Raw genomic sequence first — 25,917 nt, forward strand, 5'->3', positions numbered from 1 at the left:
TCCTCTGATGTTCGCTAAGTGAAAGGCATTTCAACATTACAATGAAACAAGCAACTATCCTCTAAAACAATCACATTTTGACCCCCTCTTCTTAGTCAATCAACCAACCTGTGACATCTTGCCTGGAAGTCTTAAACCCTGTCTGAGCTAAGTCTAAGCTAAAAAGCTTGTTTACAAGCTTAATTTGCATTTTATCATTTGTGAAACAAATATTTACCTAAATATAGCTGTAACTGTCATGGACAGACCATTGACTTGACCTGCAAGCTCAGGTTCCACGGAATTATTGATAAGTAAAGAAGTACTGGAGAATACACAACTTATCATCAACTTCATCACAGTGTTTGTAGATAACAATAGCACCCATAATGTTACTGGCCTGAAACAGATAGAAAAACATGACAATGGCACCAATTCTGTCACTGGTCTGAAACTAAGAAAATGACAGTGGCACCCATGGCAACACTGGTCTGAAACTAAGAATATGACAGTGGCACCCATGGTAACACTGGTCTGAAACTAAGAATATGACAATGGCACCCATGGTAACACTGTTCTGAAACTAAGAACATGACAGTGGCACCCATGGTAACACTGTTCTGAAACTAAGAATATGAAAATGGCACCCATGGTGTCACTAGTCTGAAACAGAGAATACGAGGGATGTTCGAAATGAATTGCTTATTTCTATCTGGAGACTTCAAATTTCAAGTTAGCCCAAAAGGGCTCATTTTATGCCCTCGAAGTACTCCCCGTGGCTAAAAATGCAAAGTTTCAGCTGATGTATCCACTTCTTGAAGGCGTCACGATACGCTGATTTGGGCACATTAATAAGGTACTGATGAATGGCAGATCCAAGTGCCTGTCGGGACTGGTATTTCCGCCCAGCAAGGAATGATTTCAATTTCGGAAACAAAAAGAAATCACATGGGGCAAGGTCTGGGGAATACGGGGGGTGAGGCAAAACAGTTACTTTTTCTTTCTTCAAAAACGCCGTAACTATTGCGGAGGTATGAGCGGGGGCATTGTCATGTAGAAGACGGACATGTTTAAAACCAGTGGCAGGGCTTCATTTCTGATAATACTTTTTCAGTTTCTTCAGTACTACGTCTTTGTAGTACTTTCCGGTGATGCTTTTGCCCTTTTTCACCGGCACTTTTATTGCAACTCCTTCACCAGAGAAGAAGATTGCATACAAAACCTTTGCACTCAAAGAACGTTTGGCAATTATTGGGCGTTTGCTGTGTTTAGTGGCCCAGATCTTATTGCTAACCTTTCTGACGGGCTCAAAATAATGGACCCAGGTTTCATCACCTGTGACAACATAAGCAAACTGCTTTATGTCATATTTTGGAAACATTTGAAGCAGCTTTTTGGCCACTTTAACCCGTTGCCTCTTTTGCTCATCAGTCAACAGATGTGGCACCCATCTAGCAGAAATCTTTCTGACTTTCAAATGCTTCTTCAAAATAAGGTGAACCGTTGATAGTAATATGCCTACCTTTCGTGCAATTTCACGAACTGTAAATCTGGCATATCCTTCAATGATTTCCTTTATTTTGGAAACGATTTCTTTACGAGATGCAGATTTTGGCCTACCTGATTTCGGTGCATTTTTGATGGACTCTACACCAGACTCAAATTTCTTTTTCCACCGCCAAACTGTGTCATAAGACACACAAGAAGGTCCATAAGCAGTAGAAAGTTCAGTCATCAGCTGCTTCAAAGAACAACCAAGTTTTGAGCGAGCTTTGATGTAAGCCCGTATTTCATCTTTCTTGTCGACGCTTCTACCAACCATTTTTACTACAGTGGTCAATGACTGCGTGTATTCAAATGGCAAATTTTATGTCTTACACTTAGTCTAACATGTACATTTATACACCGTAGTGTAGGTATTGAATAACCCTATACAGGTAGGTATTGGTTTTTATCGTGCCCCACATGGATATCGAGCTAGAGGACAATAAGCAATTCATATCGAACACTCCTCGTACTGCAGTGACAGCCACGGTGTCACTAGTCTGACACAGAGAATACTGCAGTGACAGCCACGGCGTCACTAGTCTGAAACGGAGAATACTGCAGTGACAGCCACAGCATCACTAGTCTGAAACAGAGAATACTGCAGTGACAGCCACAGCGTCACTAGATTGAAACAGAGAATACTGCAGTGACAGCCATGGCATCACTTGCTAAATTCAGAAGATGAAACTAATGATCTCACAGACCTAGAATAAAGAAAATCACATTAATATGACTAAGGTAATGCTTCACATCGATCATATTTGAGCTATGCCATGAGAAAATCAACATATTGGCTTTGCGACCAGGATCCATGCTGTTCGCTTTCAAAGCCTATTGGAATTAGAGAAACTGTTAGCAAACAGCATGGATCCTGATCAGACTGCGCGGATGCGCAGGCTGGTCTGGATCCATGCTGGTTGCAAAGCAACTATGTTGATTTTCTCATGGTGCGGCTCATATTATTATTTTTTACAGATTTAGCATAGACACATGATAGATATAATGTCACTTTTCAGAGGTAAACGTTTTGCCATGCTTGAAAATATAAACAGCAATAATATATATCTAGCTGTATTTAAATAACATTTACTAGTGACTCCTCCAACAGAAAATTCTATTAGGTTCTGGAGGTTTGTGCAACATACAAAAGATGCTCCAATTGCAGAAGCTTATATCTGACAGTTCTTTTAAAAGCAAGGTGTAAAACACCAACAAGAATGTCAGGTTTAAACTTTCATCCAAAGGACTGCTGGTATGTTTGGTCAAAATCATGAATTGTGGTTTCCAAGTCCATCCTTTTACACATACTAGAACACAAATCTAATCCCCTAAATAGCAATAATAATGCCACAACAATGGAATAAGACAAGAAAACTTACATGTCAATCAGTAGATGAATACATGGCATGCCCTCTGTAAGAACCATCAATAATGCTGTACATATCACCAATGTCTGCAAAACAAACACAGGTATTTTTCTTTAATTTTTTCTTAGACAGTTGAAACTCATTATCTCAAACTTGCTTTTCTCAAATTCCATCTTTGCCCGTCCGCTTAGCTCAGTAGGCAGAGCGTTGGTCTATGGATCACAGGGTCGTGAGTTCGATCCTGGGGCGGGGCGTATGTTCTCCGTGGCTATTTGATAAATGAAATTGTGTCTAAAATCATTAGTCCTCCGCCTCTGATTCATGTGGGTAAGTTGGCAGTTACTTGCGGAGAACAGGTTTGTACTAGTAAAGAATCCTGGAACACTGGTTAGGTTAACTTCCTGCCGTTACAAGACTGAAATACTGTTGAAAAACGGCGTTAAACCCAAAACAAACAAACAAACAAATTCCATCTTTACTCAAAGGAATGTTCAAGTATCATCAAAATTCATTCTAAAAATATTTTCATCCAATCTAAATGAAGCTTGACAATGTGTTGAAGTGAATTTGAAGTCCCATCAGTGAAATTTTTAAGTACATACTTCTCCTTGTATTTGGAAATAAAAACTTATATTAAGGCACAATCATCCATTGCAAATATGAAATAAACACTTCAAACAAGAAGCTGCATTCAATAAACGCTTGATGCCCCCCGGTGGCATCCTTGTCGATACAAAGCAACCGAAGTCCAAAACGAGGTCATGTTCAAGGTCAAACTGAGGTCAGGTGATGTCTGAAGATGAGGAATGGTCACAGGTTACATCTGCATTAGTATCAAGTCATTCTAGTAAAGGGTATTGATGCTAGATGAAACGGTTCCATTTGGTTAACCTCATACAGGCGGATGGACGAATGGACGGACGGACAGACAGGACAATCACTATATGCCTCCCGCATCAGTAGATGCCGGGGGCATAAAAACCGTGTTTCAAACTGCTTAGTATTCTCAAAATACATATGAGCCGTGCCATGAGAAAACCAACATAGTGGGTATGCGACCAGCATGGATCCAGACCAGCCTGCGCATCCGCGCAGTCTGGTCAGGCTCCGTGCTGTTCGCTTTTAAAGCCTATTGGACTTGGAGAAACTATTAGCGAACAGCATGGATCCTGACCAGACTGCGCGGATGCGCAGGCTGGTCTGGATCCATGCTGGTCGCATACCCACTATGTTGGTTCTCCCATGGCACGGCTCATATATGTGTGTAAGTTTCAAAGATGATGCCATATTAAGGGATTTCCTTTCAATCATTTGCTTAAATCAGGACATGCATAAATGAACATCTTAAACATCCAAATCAAGACCTTGCTGTTCATCTATACGTCATAAAGTTAGAGAATTGCCAATTCCAGACATTTCATGGGCTGAACTATTTGTAAATCGCCCAAAACTGACGTGCCAAAGCTAAGTTTGTTTATCTTTACTTGATTATAATGATGTCGCCACGGAGAAATTTACACTGGCTAATATTTTCGTAAAAATTTCTTGAATTCATGAAAATCGCAAACATTTTCATGTCACGAACTTTTCCACTTATACAGTATGCAACAATAATAAACTAAAGTTTTTACCTTTTTAATACCAAGTCTTCTGACTAGATTAGGAAAGACAAATAACTGTAGAAATAACAGAGGTAGTGATGTTGTCCCCAGCACTGTTCCTATTTCATTTGGTTCAAAACCTAGGCCATCTAAAATACAAAATTTGAATGGAATGTTTGTTAATAATATACTGTGAAAACACTGATATTCATGGGGGACTAATTTTCGTGGATTTTGTGGTTGAGTTAATCCACGAAATTTAATCCCAACGAATAAGTAAAATTCCCATTCACTTTATGTTCAAAAGTTGCAATTCACAAATTCATATCCCCACGAAATTGCCGTTTTGACCAAAACCACGAAATTTCATGCCCACGAAATTTAATGATTTCACAGTATAAACAATGATCAGCAACAAATAATGATATAATGCAGACATATGCATTGATTGCAGTTTGTACCAAAACTATAGTTTTGTAATAAATTCTGGAAACTGGAAAGGCCTCAATAGTGGATTAGTTAAACCTGCCGACCTTGAATCACTTGTATCCCTCAGCTGTGAGTTTCAAACCCAATATTGGAAATAGAATTCTTTCATGAGTAATGGCTATCCAGTTGGCTTTAATGTTGGTGGTTCTACCTAAGGAGGGAACCTGGGGTCTCCCTAAACCACTAATGCTGATAATTTACAAAACAGCCAACATTGTGTAATGATGACTTGAAAACCAATAAAAACAAAGTAATTTATAACTAAAACAAGAGGACCATGATGGTCCTGAATCGCTCACCTATCCCCACATGACCCAGTGTTGAACTGAGTATGACGTCATTATTTCTTTTATTTGACATAGTGACCTAGTTTTTTAGCACATGTGACCTAGGTATCATCAAAATAAAAAATTCTGACCAATTTTCATGAAGATCCATTGAAAAGTATGACCTCTAGAGAGGTCACAAGGTTTTTTTATTATTTGACCTAATGACCTAGTTTATGAAGGCATGTGACCCACTTTTGAACTTGACCTAGATATCATCAAGGTTAACATTCTCACCAATTTTCATGAAGATCTCATGCAAAATATGGCCTCTAGAGAGGTCACAAGGTTTTTCTATTTTTCAATCTACTGACCTAGTTTTTGACCGCACGTGACCCAGTTATGAACTTGACCTATATATCATCAAGCTGAACACTCTCAACAATTTTCATGAAGATCCATTGAGAAATATGGCCTCTAGAGACGTCAGAAGGTTTTTCTATTTTTAGACCTACTGACCTTATTTTTGACCGCATGTGACCCATTCTCGAATTTGATCTAGATATCATCAAGATGAACATTCTGATCAATTTTCATGAAGATCTCTTGAAAATTATGGCCTCTAGAGTGGTCACAAGGTTTTTCTATTTTTAGACCTACTGACCTAGTTATTGGCCGCACGTGACCCAGATTCGAACTTAACCTAGATATCATCAAGGTGAACATTCTGACCAACTTTCATGAAGATCCATTGAAAATTATGCCCTCTTGAGTGGTCACAAGGTTTTTCTATTTTTAGACCTACTCACTCAGTTATTGGCGGCACATGACCCAGTTTCGAACTTGACCTAGAAATCATCAAGGTGAACATTCTGACCAATTTTCATGAAGATCCATTGAAAATTATGGCCTCTAGAGTGGTCACAAGGTTTTTCTATTTTTAGACCTACTGACCTACTTTTTGGACGCACGTGACCCAGTTTCGAACTTGACCTAGAATTTACCAAGATGAACATTCTGACCCATTTTCATAAAGATCCCATGAAAACTGTGACCTCTAGAGATGTCACAAGGAAAAGTTTACACACGGACGCACGCACGTACGATGGACGCTGCGCGATCACAAAAGCTCACCTTGCCACTTCGTGACAGGTGAGCTAAAAATATCTCAGACAATAAGCGCTCATGAAAGTCGGAACAAAGACTAACAACTAAGTGACGATAAACAGTCAGGGGTGTAACTGTTTCAAGTTATCGCAGTTTATAACCCATTTGAGTTATTGCTTAAACTTTCATAACTTGTTCCAGTTATCATAAAATATTATAAAGCCCTCCTGTGCCAATTCCTCATTTTGAATGAGACTAATACAATTATTTCCTGAATCCTTGAACTTTTTATCTTTCCAGCTATGCAGTAAAATTTTTTACGCAAGGCTGATAAAGTTTTACGCAAAAGTTTTAAAGCTATAAAACTCTTAACATCCCGTTATGCTTATGAGGTTATGATCAGACTTAAAGAGAATTGGATTAACCACAGTCTGCTACTAATTTCGCTTTAAAGGTCACTTTGTGAGAACAGCAAAAAGACTTTTTTTGAATAACTTACCTGAGTTAACTATATTTTATAACTAATACAGGTTATAAAATGCTTGAATAATGTTGAAAAAATAACTGAAATAGGTTACATAACTTAAAACAGTTACACCCCTGACTGATAAACAAAGGTAATTTTCTACTTCTCGTAGTCCTGGAATTCATCATTTTATCATTCAGTCTATGGCCAGTCTTCACTTTTTTCTTGAATTTCAATAAAATTAAAATAGTGCATCTTTTTCATTGTAATACTCTAAACAGCAGATCTGTAGACATTGACGATATATGAAACATACCTAGCATAATATCTGTAGATGCCCAGACGGAGAAAATATCTTCTACTCCTATCACACTAAACGAGAATAGCGAGTAAAGAAGTACTGATAGAAAAACATCATATCGTCTGAAATAAAGAACAAGAGGACCATGATGGTCCTGAATCGCTCACCTATCTCCACATGACCCAGTGTTCAACTGAGTATGACATCGTTATTTCTATTATTTGACATAGTGACCTAGTTTTTGAGCATATGTGACCTAGATATCATCAAGATAAAAAATTCTGACCAATTTTCATGAAGATCCATTGAAAAATATGGCCTCTAGAGAGGTCACAAGGTTTTTCTATTATTTGACCTAATGACCTAGTTTTTGAAGGCACGTGACCCACTTTTAAACTTGACCTAGATATCATCAAGGTGAACATTCTCACCAATTTTCATGAAGATCTCGTGAAAAATATGGCCTCTAGAGAGGTCACAAGGTTTTTCTATTTTTCGACCTACTGACCTAGTTTTTGACCGCACATGACCCAGTTACGAACCCGACCCAGATATCATCAAGCTGAACATTCTCACCAATTTTCATGAAGATTCATTGAGAAATATGGCCTCTAGAGAGGTCACAAGGTTTTTTCTATTTTTAGACCTACTGACCTAGTTTTTGACCCCACGTGACCCAGTTTCGAATCTGACTTAGATATCATCAAGATGAACATTCTGACCAATATTCATGAAGATCTCATGAAAAATATGGCCTCTAGAGAGGTCACAAGGTTTTTCTATTTTTAGATCTACTGACCTAGTTTTTAACCCCACGTGACCCAGTTTCGAACTTGGCCTAGATATCTTCAAGGTAAACATTCTGACCAATTTTCATGAAGATCCATTGAAAAATATCGCCTCTAGAGAGGTCACAAGGTTTTCCTTTTTTTAGACCTACTGACCTAGTTTTTGACCGCACATGACCTAGTTTCAAACTTGACCTAGATATCATCAAGGTGAACACTCTGACCAATTTTCATGAAGATCCATTGAGAAATATGGCCACTAGAGAGGTCACAAGGTTTTTCTATTTTTAGATCTACTGACCTAGTTTTTGACCCCACATGACCAGTTTCGAACTTGACCTAGATATCATCAAGGTGAACATTCTGACCAATATTCATGAAGATCTCATGAAAAATATGGCCTCTAGAGAGGTCACAAGGTTTTTCTATTTTTAGATCTACTGACCTAGTTTTTAACCCCACGTGACCCAGTTTCGAACTTGACCTAGATATCATCAAGATGAACATTCTGACCAATTTTCATGAAGATGCATTGAGAAATATGGCCTCTAGAGAGGTCACAAGGTTTTTCTATTTTTAGACCTAATGACCTAGTTTTTGACCCTACGTGACCCAATTTCGAACTTGACCTAGATATCATCAAGATAAACATTCTGACCAATATTCATGAAGATCTCATGAAAAATATGGCCTCTAGAGAGGTCACAAGGTTTTTCTATTTTTAGACCTACTGACCTAGTTTTTGACCCCACGTGACCAAGTTTCGAACTTGACCTAGATATCATCAAGGTGAACATTCTGACCAATATGCATGAAGATCTCATGAAAAATATGGCCTCTAGAGAGGTCACAAGGTTTTTCTATTTTTAGATCTACTGACTTAGTTTTTAACCCCACGTGACCCAGTTTCGAACTTGACCTAGATATCATCAAGATGAACATTCTGACTAATTTTCATGAAGATGCATTGAGAAATATGGCCTCTAGAGAGGTCACAAGGTTTTTCTATTTTTAGACCTAATTACCTAGTTTTTGACCCTACGTGACCCAGTTTCGAACTTGACCTAGATATCATCAAGATAAACATTCTGACCAATATTCATGAAGATCTCATGAAAAATATGGCCTCTAGAGAGGTCACAAGGTTTTTCTATTTTTAGACCTAATGACCTAGTTTTTGATCCCACGTGACCCAGTTTCGAACTTGAACTAGATATCATCAAGGTGAACATTCTGACCAATTTTCATGAAGATCTTGTGAAATATATGGCCTCTAAAGAGGTCACAAGGTTTTTCTATTTTTAGACCTACTGACCTAGTTTTTGATGGCACGTGACCCAATTTCGAACTTGACCTAGATATCATCAAGATGAACATTCTGACCAACTTTCATAAAGATCCCATGAAAAATGTGACCTCTAGAGTGGTCACAAGCGAAAGTTTATGGACGCACGGACGCACGGACGGACGACGGACACCGCGCGATCACAAAAGCTCACCTTGTCACTTTGTGACAGGTGAGCTAAAAATCTATTTGAAATATGAATATGGTACATTGCATTTAAAAATCTGTTAAGATGCAAATTCTGTCACACTAAAAACCTGTGAGGCAAAGTCCGAATTTTTCATCAGTCTCACAGAGCAGTTAATACAACATGTTACATCACTTCTGAGTAATTTATTTCAATACATACATTTCAGGAAACTACTAAACCAAAGCCAGTGAATTCTTACCCTAGAAGTTGTATCACAGACCAATTTCTCAAAGTTGCACAGCACTTTTGATTATCTCCCTTTTTACACTCTTCTATAGAATTTAAATCTTCATTTACACCATTTACTCCATTGACTTCAGATAGCTCTCCATTCCTCGACACTTCAGGTATAAACTTAGCTGTCAAATCTTCACGACCACTGACACCATTTCTTGTACATGTATCACTTTTAACACTGTTTGACCTGTTATATGCTACAGTATTCGATTCCGTGTTATTATCATCTAAATAAAAATGTTTGCTGATATTTTTATCAGAATGTGACTTTTTAATATGTGACCCATCATGCATTTCTGTAAATGAGATTCCTCGCCTGGTTATATGGATTTCCTTTCTTGAACCTGCAACACCAGATTAAAATTTCAACATGAGCAATCTAATTCACACAATAAATTTAAAGCTCTGTTATACAAGTATTCTTAAAATATGCCATCTATAAAAGGCATGTATTATGCCTGCACATAATTTGCTTCACCTAAAAGAAAATGTTATTCCAATAAGCCTTAGCAAACTTTTTATGTTACCGTAGTTTTTTCTTAACTGCCCGAGTGGGTGGAATGACAAAATTTTCAAGATGGCCACCAATATAGCCGCAATAATTTTTCAATTGTCCTTTTACCCACAAAATGTAATGTAAAATCACTAAATTTGAAGTCTTTTGCTTGCACACAAAAATAAATTTGTGGATTTAAAATCTATTCAAGACCAAATTAACAGTAAATAATAATGGGAACTGCAGCTTTTTCTTTGGACTTCAATTTACCAGCAAGGTAAGTTGCACCCTCTGATTCTACATGTAGATTTTCACATGATATAGCCTGTCTTGGATTGACCTCCTGTAGATGTATCGGGAAGTGTTTGAAGTTTGGAGATTTACTGTGGGTATGTATCGAGTGTAAACTTGTTTTATCATCATCAGCCTCTTTTGCCTCATCTGCTATTATATCTGTCTCCACCCTGGAAATAGCAAAAATATGACAAAGACGGCCAACTAAAATACAAATGAGCCGCACTATGAGAAAACCAAAATAGTGCATCTTCGACCAGCATGGATCTAGACCAGCCTGCGCATCCACGCAGTCTAATCAGGATCCATGCTGTTCTCTTTCAAAGCCTATCGCAACTGGAGAATCAGTTAGCAAACAGCATGGATCCTGACAAGACTGCGCGGATGCGCAGGCTGGTCTTGATCCATGCTGGTCGCAAATGCACTATGTTGGTTTTCTAATAATACAGCTCAAATGCTTGATAATTTGCCCCACATTGGTTCACACTGGCATCCTGCTGTTTTTTTTTTCAATGAGTGTTATTTTGAGTATTTTTTCAATTTCCCTCCATAGATTATGTGCAGAACTTCTTCTCTAATTTTGTTACACCACTGAAGTTGTAAGTCATATCAAAGCTCTGGCTACAATATTTGCTCAATGTTGTTTTTTTGTTTGTTTTTTGTTTGTTTTAACATAACAATAACACAATTATAGGACGTATGATGACTTTCCAGCTTTAGATGATGGAGGAAGACTTCAGATGTTCCTACGTGCATTATTTCATCACGGGCGAGCACCTGGGTAGAACCACCGACCTTCTATAAGTCAGCTGGATGTCTTCCTCGCACGAACAATTCAATGCCCCAAGCAAGACTCAAACCCACATTGGCATGGGGCAAGTGATTTGAAGTCAGCAACCTTAACCACTCGGCCACGGAGGCCTCTGCTCAATTTTGTTCTAGGAAAATTCGGGGCAAAGGAAAACAAGGTACATACCAATACTAATGCCATTGCTAACAACAGTTTTTTGCCTTGTTTTTTTTTTTTATTTAAGTTACACCTACATTATTCAGGTCAAATGGTAAATGTCCAGCCTAAATAGTGGATTAAGACCTCAGGTACCTCTCCGAATATGATTTATGTGAGATGCAGGTATAAGGGTAGAACCACTGACCTTCCACAAGCCACCTGGACAGCTAATGAAATTAAAACTTTTACATTTAAAACTATTATTTCAAACACAGAAGCTCAACATAAGGAACTTTATATCAAATTCAAATTGCTGGTCCTTAGTTTGTACTTCTGACCGATCTACAGTTCAACACTAAATTTTGTTGGATCAGTCAAAATATGGAGGAAAAAATCATGAAAATCTATTTCATGATATCATGCAATAAAACACTTTTTTTAATGGTTTGCCAGTCAATAGTCAAAACTATTAGCCCTCCTAGCAATATTTTTCACTATTGACCAGCAAGCCATTTATTAAATAATAAGTACATGTATATACTAATAGACCTCAAACAATTCCAGCAACAGAAGTCTCAACTACCGTTTTTTGAATTATAATAAATTGAGTTAGGGAAACATTACAAAAGGAAATAAAACAAGAGACAAGAGTCTATTTCAAAAAGTGTGAAACGATGGTAAAATTCAACAACAACACGTGAATATTTATCTTTTATCAACGTTTCGGCGCTTACGCCTTCATCAGGATAAATACATTTTTTTTTTTTTTTAGAAAGTGTGAAAGGATTACTAAAACAAGGAGCTGCGTTCAATAAACGCTTGATGCCCCCAGTGGCATCCTTGTCAACAGATTTTGCACCTAAGTCCAAAACGAGGTCAAGGTCAAGGTCAAAGCCAACTGAGGTCAGGTGATGTTTGAAGATGAGGAATGGTCACAGTTTACATCTGTATTAGTATCAATTCATTCTTGTAAGGGGTATTGATGCTAGACGAAACGGTCCTATTTGGTTAACCAAGAGATGGCCCATATAAAGCAACCTAAGTCCAAAATGAGGTCAAGGTCAAGATAAAACTGAGGTCAGGTGATGTCTGAAGATGAGGAATGGTCACAGGTTTCATCTGCATTAGTATCAAGTCATTCTAGTTAGGGGTATTGATGCTAGATGAAACGGTCCCATTTGGTTAACCTCGTAAGGACGGTTGGGCGAACGGACGGACGAACGGACAGGACAATCACTATATGCCTCCCGTATCAGCAGATGCCGGGGGCATAAAAAACATACAATCATACAATCTACTCTCTACTTACTTGGTATAAAGTGTCTCTGGCAGCCAAATAAAATCTATTATAAAGGCAGTGATACACACCACAAATGCAATAAAGCTGGGAAGCATGTAGGGAAACTGGTAAAAGAAACCTTCGGATGGAAATACACTGGGGTACTGCTTACATGGGTTTGCTAAATAACCTGAAAAAGGAGGGTAAGTTTTTCATTCAATCCTTCAAACAAATAGTATTTTCTACTTTAAAAGAACTCTGTATTTTACCTCTTAACATGCTAAATATGCACTCTGTAAAATCATTCAAGTGTTAGAAGCAGTAAAATAAAATAACATGACAATGGGGTTATTATAATAGTAGTAGCTCAATCTGGGAAGTTGTATTCAGCTTGAGTGGATTTTGCCAGATTAGATCTCATAACGCGCACAAGCTCTGATTGTGATTTGACATTGCAAAATTCACGAGAGCCGGAAACAAAATTCCAGATCTAGCTACTGTTATAATAACCCCTTTATTATATAACTCCACCTTTTTTTTCCTTTTTTTTTTTTGTTATCGAACAAAATCTTCAATGTTTGCCGATGTTAAAATAGTTTATGTGTGCTATTTATAGAACAGCTGTGTCAGTTCATGCAAATCAAATGAAAGAAGTCTGGCAACATACAATACAAAAGGTACAATACGGATTTTCTTTTGCCTGTTCCTACTTACTTGTGTAATACAAGCCATATTTTTGACAGAATTTATATAGGTATAAAGTCTTTTATCAAAAAATGTTTCATTATCCTTATGCACAAATCACGGTCTAACTTGGTTCATTAGAACTGAACAGTCCAAAGGCAATTTGTTTGGGAAATTATAATCAGATATTACAAGCCCTCCCATAAGAATGTCAATAAGCTGTACAAATGGCTTGGCTTGACTGATTCAGCTATCTATGTAAGAGTGATTCAGGAAACAACAATATGCACTATACAGAGATTTTATCATAACCAGATGAAACTTTTGAGCAAAGGGTGGCTATAATAAAGACGGTAAATCCTGTAATCGGTGCTTGAATACTATTTACTGCTTTTCCAACAGAGTTAGTGTTCAGTGAAAAAAGTTTGTTAAAAGTTCACTTTACACAAAACTATGCAAGTGGTCCGAATTTGAAGGCTTAGCTTGAGAAATGTGTAAGTAGGTCACTTGGTCAAAATCAAGGGTCAAATTTCACTTCAGAACACAAATCTATGCATGTGGTCCAAATCTGAAGCCTGTACCTTCAAAAATGTGAAAGTAGGTCACTAGGTCAATGTCATGGTCAAAGTTTGTTTCAGTACACAAAGTTTGTTTTGGTACACAATTATCCTATGCAAGTGGTCTAAATTTGAGGCCTGTAGCTACAGAAATGTGAAAGTAGGTCACTAGGTCAATCTTAAGGTCAAAGTTCATTTCGGTACACAAAACTATGCATGTGGTCCAAATTTGAAGGCTGTAGCTTGAGAAATGTGAAAGTAGGTCACTAGGTCAAAATCAAGGTCAAGTTTTATTTCAGAATACAGAACTATGCATGTGGTCTAAATTTAAAGCTTGTACCTTCAAAAATGTGAAAGTAGGTCACTAGGTCAATGTAAAGGTCAAAGTTTGTTTCGGTATATAAAACCAGGCATGTGGTCCAAATTTGAAGGCTGTAGCTTGAGAAATGAGAAAGTAGGTCACTGGGTCAAAATCAAGGTCAAATTTAATTTCGGAACACAAAACTATGCATGTGGTCCAAATTTGAAGACTGTACCTTCAAAAATGTGAACGTAGGTCACTAGGTCAAAATCAATGTCAAATTTCATTTTGAAACACGTAACTATGCATATGGTCCAAATTTGATACCTGTACCTTCAAAAATGTGAAAGTAGGTCACTAGGTCAAAATCAAGGTCAAAGTTTTTTCAAGTGCACAAAACTATGCATGTGGTCCAAATTTGAAGGCTGTAGCTACAGAAATGTGAAAGTAGGTCACTAGGTCAAAATCAAGGTCAACTCATGTCAAGGGTCATCTTGCCACTCAAAAATATACATGTGGTCCAAATTTGAATGTTGTAGGTATTGACAAGAAGATTTTAAAAGCTTTTCCCTATATAAGTCTATATGAACCATGTGAGCCACGGGGCGGGGCCATATTTGACCCTAGGGGGATAATTTGAACAAACTTGGTAGAGAACCACCAGATGATGCTACATTACAAGTATCAAAGCCCTAGGCTTTGTGGTTTGGACAAGAAGATTTTCAAAGTTTTTCCCTATATAAGTCTATGTAAACCATATGACCCCCAGGGTGGGGCCATATTTGACCCTAGGGGTATAATTTTAACGATCTTAGTTGAAGACCACTAGATGATGTCACATACAAAATATCAAAGCCCTAGGCCCTGTGGTTTTGGACAAGAGGTTTTTCAATGTTTTTCCCTATATAAGTCTATATAAACCATGTGACCCCCAGGGCAGGGCCATATTTGACCCCAGAGAAATAATTTGAATCATCTTGGTAGAGGACCACTAGATAATGCTTCATACCAAATATCAAAGCCCTAGGCTCTGTGGTTTTGGACAAGAAGGTTTTCAAAGTTTTTCCCTATATAAATCTATGTAAATTATACAAATAAACAAAGGGCCATAACTCACTCATAAATTGTTGAACCAGTCTGATTTTCAGGGGGACACAACTAGGGTACCAATACATCATTCTGACAAAGTTTGGTCAAAATTCCCCCAGTAGTTTCTGAGGAGATGCGATAACGAGAAATTGTTAACAGACGGACGGACAGACGGACTGACGGACGGACGGACGGAATGACGGACGGACGGACCACGGACGCAGAGTGATTTTAATAGCCCACCATCTGATGATGGTGGGCTAAAAATAGCAAACTACCATCCCTCTGATCAACATTCTTTCTAGTTGCATTAAAAATTTTGTCTACTAAAATTAATTATGATGTAATAGTATGACAAATATTTCGTACCTCCAACTGCAGGCCCTGTAATAATTCCTAACCCCCAAGCCACTGATATAATAGACATGCCCACAGCTTGGTTCGTATTATCCGATATCTCATATAGCATTGTCTTTGCAGTTCCAACTGTCCCTGGAATTTTAAAAAAATCTCTTTTTAACCTTTACCTTGCTAAATATCTAAAACAAACTGGTCTATCAGAACCACTTATTATTCAAAGGGGTGTTCACTGAAAATTTACTGACTGATTGGTCTGCATTGGTTGCAAAGACAGAAACACTTGCCGCCAGCAGGCTAAAGGTTAAGAGTAATTCGTTCAATTTTGAATACAACTTGTATTTCAATTACAAATTCTTTAACACAAGTTTAAACTCATAATGCCAAAATTCCTTTAAATCCTTAAATATCTTCAGAAAGTTTGCTTACTTACAATTGTATTTGACCATGAAGTACATCTTCTACAAAACAATAACCATCACAAAGTTGTCAATACAATTTGAACAACATGGCTACCTGGTAATAATTTTAGACGAAATATTTCAAAAGTTAATGTCTCACCCATAAAATCTTTCAGACAGGGCAGATAATTAAGTTAATGCATAGACCTGGAAGCACAATTTCTCTCTCTCATCCATGCAAGAAGAAATGAAAGCAAAGAGATCTTCTGTTAGTCTATGAAAAAAATGCTTACAAAAACAGCTGAAAGTCTAGATCTTGAACTTGCTTTATTTCAAAATTCTTGAAGAAATTTTCAAGTCCCAACCCCACAAAACAAACCTGCATCAAATATCCTTTAACCTTTAGCCTGCTGGCGGCAAGTGATTCTGTCTTTGCGACCAGTGCAGACCAAGATCAGCCTGCACATCCGTGCTGATCACGGTCTGCACTGTTTGCCATTCAGTCAGTAAATTTTCTGTGAATGCCCCTTCAAATAATAAATGGTATTGCCCAAATTGAATGATGGACCAGTCCATTTTAGAATTTTAGCATGGTAAAGGTTAAATCAAGTTTCAGTAATGTCAAAGTATTACCAATACTTGTAAAACATTTGGTTGCTTGGAATTCAAGATACTGAGTTTCAACTGTAGTTCAGCATATGTTTTACGCCACATTTAAAGAAATCTTTGCTTGCTGTTTCCAGACCCTACTCTTTTTTTTTTTTTTTTTTTTGGTGGAGGGATTATACTTTTACCAGTACAGTAGATATATGATCTTTTCTTACAGAATATTTCTTCTGCATATGTTGTATTAAAGAATGAAATTAAATAATTAAATTTGAACTTTCTTACTTATTTTGCTTACCTGAAATATATGCGGCACGTCATATCGCAACTTAAAAAAAATTTGACCAGCATTGTCCAATAAAAACTTTTGGGGTGCAGCATTTTAAGTGGGTAGGCAGGGAGACAGCAAACAAACAAATTTTTAATTTTGGCCTTACTGAATAAGCTTACCATTTACAAGACCAGCTAGCATTCTCATTATTACAGCAAAATATATATTGGTGGTGAAACCGAAAGCTAACGAGCAAAGTCCTATCAGCAAAACTGTGGTGAGTACAATAGGTCGCCGACCTTTTTTGTCTGATATCCAGCCCCAGAAGTAACTGAAAGCATGAAAGAAAAGGCACAGTGTCATATAGAAAAGCAATGTTAATGAATTATGAAACTATTACTATCAGCGGCTCAGAGTAAGCATTAGATTAAAATCGCAGTTACTATTAAAAGCTCTAATTTCAACATATTTGTTATCTACGAAAAAGATTTTAAGCAAATAAAGCATTAGCCAAGTAAGAGATTTAGATTACAGAATTCAAGATCAAAACACTTGAATTTAAGGTCACCATACGATTTGAATATATTGCCTTGACTGAATTTTATATAGCAGAAGATTATACATTAGCACATACAGGATACCCATAGTTATAATTATGTAATGTGTGATTGTATATAAGTGTTCCAATAGAAGCATTTGGTTACATTATTCTATTGTATATATGAGCCGTGCCATGAGAAAATCAACATAGTGGGTTTGCGACCAGCATGGATCCAGACCAGACTGCGCATCCGCGCAGTCTGGTCAGGATCCATGCTGTTCGCTAACAGTTTCTCTAATTCCAATAGGCTTTGAAAGCGAACAGCATGGATCCTGATCAGACTGCGCAGATGCGCAGGCTGGTCTGGATCCATGCCGGTCGCAAACCCACTATGTTGGTTTTCTCATGGCACGGCTCATATGTTGTGCACAGTAAGTATTTTGCATAATTCCCTCTTTTGTTCCAGTCATTGTCATTGTTATTATATCATGTGCAAAGAGTTGTTGTTAGCCGCTGGTGGCCAACATCAATAAAATAAATTGTCATTGTCATACCAAAATATCCCAGAGTACAGTATCACATTACAGCCTGTACAGTCATTATTCCATCTTTTACTCATACCAGGGTTTTTCTAGCTAATTTGGGAACATAGCCTATACCCCCAAAATTGGGAATTTTGATGCATAAATGTTCCAAGTTGGGAAATATTTAGTCCCATAGGATATAGTAAGGATGTGTTTAAGCACTTTCTCATACACTTATTTCACATTGTACAACCTCTTTAACAGACTTCCAATACAAAATTGTCCATAATTTGGTCAATTTTTGTGCAATTTTGATGAAATTTTTTTCAGAATGTAGATTGGGAATTTTTGCACTCATTTTGGGAAAAATACATACTTTTTGGCATTGGGAATATAGCCGAATAACGGCTATAAAAACGGCCGAAAAAAAAACCTGCATACCATGAACCTTATGGACCTTACATACTCACCTGCCAAAGGCTCTACCAACAAACATGGAGGACGCAATGATTCCAGCATAATATCCTTTATCAACTTCTTTATACCCAAATGTCTGCAAACGAACAAAAAATGTATATAATTTATTAGGTAACAGTGATATGGTAGCATTTGCATTTCTGCATGAATATTTTTCTTGTACCCTCTAAAACCTTTTGTCTGATGCTGTTGACTAAGTCATATTTGTATATTTTTTGCTGGGTTTTACATTGATGCAGGAAGACCCTATAGGCCCCTCTGTGCATTATTTCATCATGGTCGGGCATCTCGGTAGAACCACCGACCTTCCGTAAGCCAGCTGGATGGCTTCCTCACATGTAGAACTCTACGTCCCGTGTGAGGCTCGAACCCACATTGGTGAGTGGCAAGTGATTCAACTCAGCAACCTAAACCACTCAGCCTTGAAGGCCCCCCTATTTGAAATGGTTACATTTCCCTAACATTGTACAAACCAGTTCAAAATACTTGCCACATCACCCTTTGCCAGCAAGTCATCATACAGAAGATTATAAAATTTTCATAGAATTATTACATCAACCTTAAATATTAACTGTTTTTGTATGAAATAGGCCTTAATACTACAAAAGAAACATTCTCATTGGAAGATATAAAGATCTGACATTTGAATGACTCTAGTCTTCTGTCAGAATATTTACTTTCCCTATGTATCAAACTCATAACATCTTAAGTGGAAGTCTCGTGCAGCAATCATTGCAGAAATCAAATGCAGTATTTATATGACACATTTATAGTTGTTGGAGCCAGAGCGCAGAATATTCGTACAAACAGGATTTTATCATCGGAAAATACATTTAAACTACATTCAATTCTTACTAATATGACATACTCACCAGGATCATCTCTGGAAGAAAAGGAAATAAGTAGGTAATGTTGAATGAACTTCCAAACTGTAAAAAAAAGAACAATAAATGTATCCCTTTTTTTCATTTGGGCTTAACTCTCTTTTATTTACAAAGAAAAAAAGTTTTAAAGACATTTTTGGAAATAAACATTCACAGAATGTACCCAAGTCACATTACTCTGCAGAATATTTCTGAAAGAACCTAACATGTACCATGCACAAGTAAGGTTGGTACTGATCACTTGTGTAAAGTTTCATTAAACTGTGTAAATTGTGTACAATTGTACGGGATATTAGGCGTGCACAAGATTGCATATGCAGACTCTATGTATATAGCATAGCAACAAAAAACAAAGTCCCATAACTCTGCATGAACGTGCAGGGACTGACCTCTGAGAGTTCAAGATCATTTATTAAATTGTTGGTTGCATCAATTAACAAAATTAAATCCAATTTTCTTCAAAAGTTGATTTAGTTTGTTTGTTTTGTTGGGTTTAATGTCGCACCAACATAATTATATGTCATATGGAAACTTTCCAGCTTTGATGGTGGAGGAAGACCCCAGGGGCCCCTCTGTGCATTATTTTGCCCTTCCGTGCATTATTTCATGACAGGTGGGTACCTGGATAGAACCACAGGCCTTCTGTAAGCTAGCTGGATGGCTTCCTCACATAAAGAATTCCAGCTGATCAGTTAATATCCATGAATTTGACTTTGTACCCTCATGAAATTGTTATTTTGGCCAAGCATTTTTTTGGCATGAAACTTCATGCTTGTGAAATTAACTGATATATAAGAGTGATTATTTTACCAGTGAGATGAAGACCAGGAAGATGACTTTCCAGTTTACTGGAGATGCCCCTTCATCTGTTAGACTTAGTTTTGTCTTCACCGACTTGAATGCTATCCAAACAACCGACTGTTTCCGTGGCAACTGAGATGTGGCTGGTTTCCCTGACAACGGCTGTTCCACATCAGCATCATCAATATTCTCTGCTTCTTTATTTCTTGTCTTTTTCTTTCCCATACTTGTTGACTTCTATATTGTATAAATGTTATCTGAAAATGAAACAAAGACTACAATTATTTTACTGATTAATCAATGTTAAAATTTTGTCTGATTCCTTGAACTAGTTCTAGCCTCCAGCGTACACTAAACATACTATCAGTTTCTGGCTCATCTAGGGTCCCAGAGGAAGGTTAGATCCGATATTAACTTCTGACATATTTGTAGAACTTTTGGAACTACTCCCTAGATAAGACTACCTGCGCACCCATCAAGCACTAAACAATGAAAAAGCTACTTAACTGAAAAACAAACTGAACAGCAAGCCTGCTAGAAGTATGATATCAAAGATAATTACAAAATCGAAATAGAATCGTTTTGCTGATATGTCTCTATTTCCAGTAATAAGTTTACAGCAAATGATTTCTCGACTAGAAAAACATACACACTGGAAAACATTACATTCTGATAAATTTTGCTAAAGGAATATCAACACAAGGTCTGACATGAACAATAACAGGAACAAACCAAAGGGGTATATTTCCCCAGTTAAAACCTTTTTCCATGGCAAAATAAATTAGTATACCCCTAAGATGCTAATATCCGCATCAGTATTACGTGGTTTTTAACATGAACTCTATGTATAACATGTTAAGGTTTATCAAAAATATTCAGAGACCACTCCTCAGTTAAGATTTTAATTTTGGAAATTTATATCTCATAGCGTCGCCTCAACGCGAAACTAGTCTATGTGTATATAGAAATAGAAGCAGATAGACTAGTTTCGCGTTGAGGCCACGATATTAGACCATCACTATAATAATGTATTATACTGATTTGTTCAGTGGAATTAGGAGTAACATTATCAAGTTACCTTATTTGAGAATATGTATTATGTCTGATATCACATGTAATTTGACTGTCAGTGTTCTACCTTGCAGAAAACATCAAACTTCTTTTTCAGAAGTGTTTTAACATATTATCTAAGTACTCCTAGTAAATGAAGTAAGGTTAACATTTATATTTTCTTAAACATAGTTTGACAGCACTCTATATGCTAACAACCTGGTGTTATGGTGCAAGGAAGAGTATGCCACAACAACCACATACAGGATGCAAGAAGCATTCAGCTTCAGCTTTCAGCTTGGGCTGAGGATTGGTGTGTCGTAATCAATACAGAGAAATCGTCCACCACACTATTCTCCCTGTCATCAAAGCAGAGGGCGGGTAAAATCAAGATGGAAAATACTTTGCTGACAGAAGCAGATGAGGCAACAAACCTTGGAGTGACCTTTGACAAACGGCTAACCTGGAGACCCCACATTAGTCGAGCAGAAGGGAAGGCCCGTAGGAAGCTTGCCATGATACGTAAACTTGCTGGAACAACGTGGGGAGCAAATGAGCACATACTCAAGACAGTATATCAGGAAACAGTGAGATCCCATTTAGTGTTTAGCTCGACTGCCTGGTCCACTACTGCCAAAACAAACCAAAAGGCTCTAGACAAGGTTCAAAACCAAGCATTGCAGATCATGACAGGTGCTACAAAGTCTACACCAATCTCCTTCATGGAGAAGCTAAGAGGTACACAGCCGTTACTAGACAGGAGACATGCAAAGGTCCTGCTTCAACCAGAGAAGTTCAGGTCTTGAAAAGACCATCCCATGAAAGCCAAGTTGGATGGCTACACCAAAATTCAGCTCAATTTGGCTCAAACGTAGCAGCTTCGTTCACAAGGCAAAGAAACTTAATCGAGAGTTCGAAACTGAGCTGAACATACCAACGACTCCCCTAGGTAGAGAAGACATTATAAACTCTCTAGCAAATGATCTGTCTTCAGTGACTGTGAGACTTGCTGTTCCTTGTCTTAACCGCAGGAAACATGAGGATGAAGGTATTTGGAAAAGCCTCACTCTGGTTATGATCAATGAAGACTATCCTCCAGAAACATGGACTCATGTCTATACAGATGGATCAGCCTCATGCACCATCAAAGATGGAGGAGCAGGAGTTTTCATTCTATACCCATCTGGCAAGAGAGAAACACTACATGCAGCCACAGGAAAACACTGCAGCAAATACAAGGCGGAGACTGAAGCACTCATGAAATCCAAAATTTAATGTAAAAGGCATGACAAGGAGCGAGCTGCGACTTGGCCGATTGAGACCTAAATCCACCAGAAACTGTATGGAGCTATTGAGGATCTGCGGTAAACCACAAGTTTCATTCAGGCTACTGGTCTGACAGTGTAGTTGCGTACGAAGAAGAAGAAGTTTGACAGCTCTACTTTCACTTTCATTTTGCAAATTTTGCATTATTTAAAAATGTACACGTCTTGTAAGGAGCACCCTTTTGTAATACACAGGAGTACTTGAGACATATATCACTATGGTGAAGCTATTAGTGTCGTGTCCAAAAAATGTACAGCATGAATAACTTCACCAATGTGCATATGCACATAGACATAATGTCAGGCGAAAAAAAAATTCTAAGATGTTTTAATGAACTTTGTTAAAAATGCCTACATTTATAGGTCAATCAAATTCATTGGATATAAAAAAAGTTGATCCTGATATTCAAAATTAACCATGTGCTACGAACTTTGCATGACATCATCATGACATCAGCATGACAGTCTGTATATTAAAATGAAGAAAAATAAGAATCAAGGTCATAAAATTTCTACCCAGTTTCATAAGTTAAAAGGTCAAATAAAAAAGAAAATCAAAATAGCCCATGAGAACTATATCCAACATGTACTAGGTTTGGATGACACAGACTGTGAAAAGGGTCATAACTCTACATATTCCACTAAGAAGCTATATAGTCTACTTAAGGCGTCTAAACAGGATGCACAGGGTATCCCCCCTTTAAATGATAACACAACAGGAGCAACTTTAGACCAAAGTACAGATAAAGCCACTCTACTTAATAAAACAGTTCCAATCGGTATTTACTAAAGTGTCTCCCTTTTCATTCCCTCAAACCTCAGAGAGTAAATACCCAAATATGACTGATATAACGATAACTGTAAATGGCGTCAAAAAGCTCCTGTGTAATTTAAACCCCCACAAGGCTGCAGGTCCTGATAATATCAAACCACTTGTCTTAAATAAACTGCATCCTGAATTAGCGCCACTGATACAACTCCTTTTCCAAAAATCCCTTGACACTGGAACTTTACCGAAGGACTGGACGACGGCGAACGTGACTCCACTGTACAAGAAAGGACTGAAAAGTGACCCTGCCAACTACAGACCTATCTCACTAACATGCATTCTATGTAAATCACTGGAACACATCATAGCATCAAATCTCTCAATCCACTTTAACAAGAATGACATCTTGTATGATCTGCAACATGGATTCAGAGAAAAAAGGTCATGTGAAACACAATTAATACAACTAATTGATGACCTAGCACAAAATTTAAGTCGAGGTAAACAAACAGATCTCATTTTACTTGATTTCAGTAAAGCATTTGACAAGGTCAGTCACCTAAAGTTACTTTATAAACTACAAGAGTGCGGCGTTAACAAACAGGTTATCACATGGATAAGGTCCTTCCTGATTGGCAGAACGCAGTCAGTACTCGTGGACGGAATGAAATCCGATGAAGTACCTGTCACATCAGGTGTCCCTCAAGGCTCAGTCCTTGGCCCGCTCTTATTCCTATTATACATAAATGATCTACCTCAGTCCTTACAATCACAAGTCAGGTTATTTGCAGATGACACGGCAGTTTACCTCACAATCTCTAAAGAACAAGACTGCGTCACACTACAGCAGGACCTCCAGAAACTAGAAACTTGGGAGCACGTCTGGGAGATGGAGTTCAATCCCAGCAAATGTCAGGTCATGAACATAACAAAAAACAGAAAGAAATTTACACATAACTACATTTTACACGGTCAAATCCTGGAAGTGGTCTCCAGTGCAAAGTATCTAGGGGTAGATATAGCAAATGATCTCTCCTGGAACACACATGTAGATAGAATCACAAACAATGCAAACAAATCACTGGGTTTTCTACGCAGAAACCTCCCGGTCAAAAACCAAAATATTAAAGAAACCTCCTACAAGACTCTAGTTAGGCCACAACTAGAGTATGCCTCTACGGTATGGTCACCACACACACAAAGAAACATACATAAAATAGAAATGGTGCAAAGAAGAGCTGCCAGGTGGGTAAAGGGTCAATATTCATATTATGATAGTGTAACAAACATGTTAAATGATCTCAGTTGGCAGACACTCGAGGACAGACAGACAATTGCTAGACTTTTCATGTTTTACAAAATCGTTCATGGTTACGTAGCTATTCCAGTCCCTCCGTATCTAGTACAGCCATTGAGACGAACACGTCATATGCACGAACACTCCCTTAGGCAGATCCATACAAACATTAATGTTTTTAAGTTCTCTTTCTTTCCATACACCGTTACCCTATGGAATCAGCTGCCACCCCTGATCGTTAATCAGCCTGATCCTGAACATTTCAGACATGCTGTTAACGCATCCCACTACTATTAAGTGACTACACCCTGTTTTATCCTGATTTTACTCTTGTTAATACAGTTTTATCTTGCACTATCTTCCTTTTGACATCTTACTGTCATTCTTTTAACTTTATTCTGGCACAGACGCGCACCTGCTAGTTATACCCGAAAGGGGCGTCAAGCAGTATACATACATACATACATTTCTCACAAGAATCAGTGCGCAAACATAATTTGCAGTTCGAACTGGTTAGGTAAACAAATGGGATTACACCATAACTTAATGAACAGTTTGGTATACATTTTATGAAAAACAAGAGCCTTGAAATGGAAAACACTGACCCTACTGAATTAAAGTAAGATGATGTAATACAATTTTAAGGTGTCTTGTCGAGTCATTTTATGTCGCGTAAACATATTACAAACCCGAAATGTTTCCGTATTTCGGATTAGGAGACTACTGTTAATTTGAATTTAATTAAAAGATGGTGAGAACTGTGCTAAAAGACACAGGATACATATTGTCAACTTACGATCATAACATAAATTTTGTAAAGATTGGATTTTGAAATACACAGCTGATTTCATAAGCATCGATTCGTACTCAAAATATTTAGAATCAGTCCTTTTCGTACATAGCTAGCTTCTATACGGATAAAGTACGGATTGTGCACCCATTATACCAAACAGATTTATCAATTTTCTTTTGAATGATTGCAAATATATTGGTCTCATTACTTTTTTTTTTACTTTTTTTTTTTAGAAAATTATGATGTCTAACAAATTTTAACTTTCCCTTCAGTTACCATCGCATGTTGAAGAATTCTCCTCTTAGGCGATCTTATCAGTACATCTACGGCACATATTCTGATAAGCCATCAGACAGCGCAACTGATAAATCCTGTTCCTATAGTTACATTGATTTATATAGGAAAATGATACATTTACCATAGAAAATGTCATAAATTACATATTTCTATTTATTCTATTATACCATCCCGGATATTTCCTTAAAATA

At 37.5% G+C, this 25,917-nt stretch overlaps 1 protein-coding gene across 1 annotated transcript in view; it reads right to left on the reverse strand.

The window, feature by feature from the left end:
* LOC128547219 (uncharacterized) overlaps positions 1 to 25,526 on the reverse strand; it is a 30,822-nt gene extending 5,296 nt beyond the window's left edge. The window contains exons 1-13 of the mRNA XM_053519191.1: positions 25,433 to 25,526; positions 20,205 to 20,452; positions 19,383 to 19,439; positions 18,504 to 18,586; positions 17,148 to 17,299; positions 15,703 to 15,825; positions 12,733 to 12,892; positions 10,451 to 10,644; positions 9,647 to 10,028; positions 7,140 to 7,246; positions 4,526 to 4,644; positions 2,907 to 2,980; positions 218 to 379 (exon numbers count right to left, since the gene is read on the reverse strand). Of these exons, the coding sequence (XP_053375166.1) occupies positions 218 to 379; positions 2,907 to 2,980; positions 4,526 to 4,644; positions 7,140 to 7,246; positions 9,647 to 10,028; positions 10,451 to 10,644; positions 12,733 to 12,892; positions 15,703 to 15,825; positions 17,148 to 17,299; positions 18,504 to 18,586; positions 19,383 to 19,439; positions 20,205 to 20,420 (1,829 nt within the window). The 5' untranslated portion in view covers positions 20,421 to 20,452; positions 25,433 to 25,526. The remainder of the gene's footprint in view (positions 1 to 217; positions 380 to 2,906; positions 2,981 to 4,525; positions 4,645 to 7,139; positions 7,247 to 9,646; positions 10,029 to 10,450; positions 10,645 to 12,732; positions 12,893 to 15,702; positions 15,826 to 17,147; positions 17,300 to 18,503; positions 18,587 to 19,382; positions 19,440 to 20,204; positions 20,453 to 25,432) is intronic.
* Between the last annotated feature and the right edge of the window lie 391 nt (positions 25,527 to 25,917).

This window comes from Mercenaria mercenaria, chromosome 12, assembly GCF_021730395.1.
Source record: "Mercenaria mercenaria strain notata chromosome 12, MADL_Memer_1, whole genome shotgun sequence".
Lineage (NCBI taxonomy): Eukaryota > Metazoa > Mollusca > Bivalvia > Venerida > Veneridae > Mercenaria > Mercenaria mercenaria.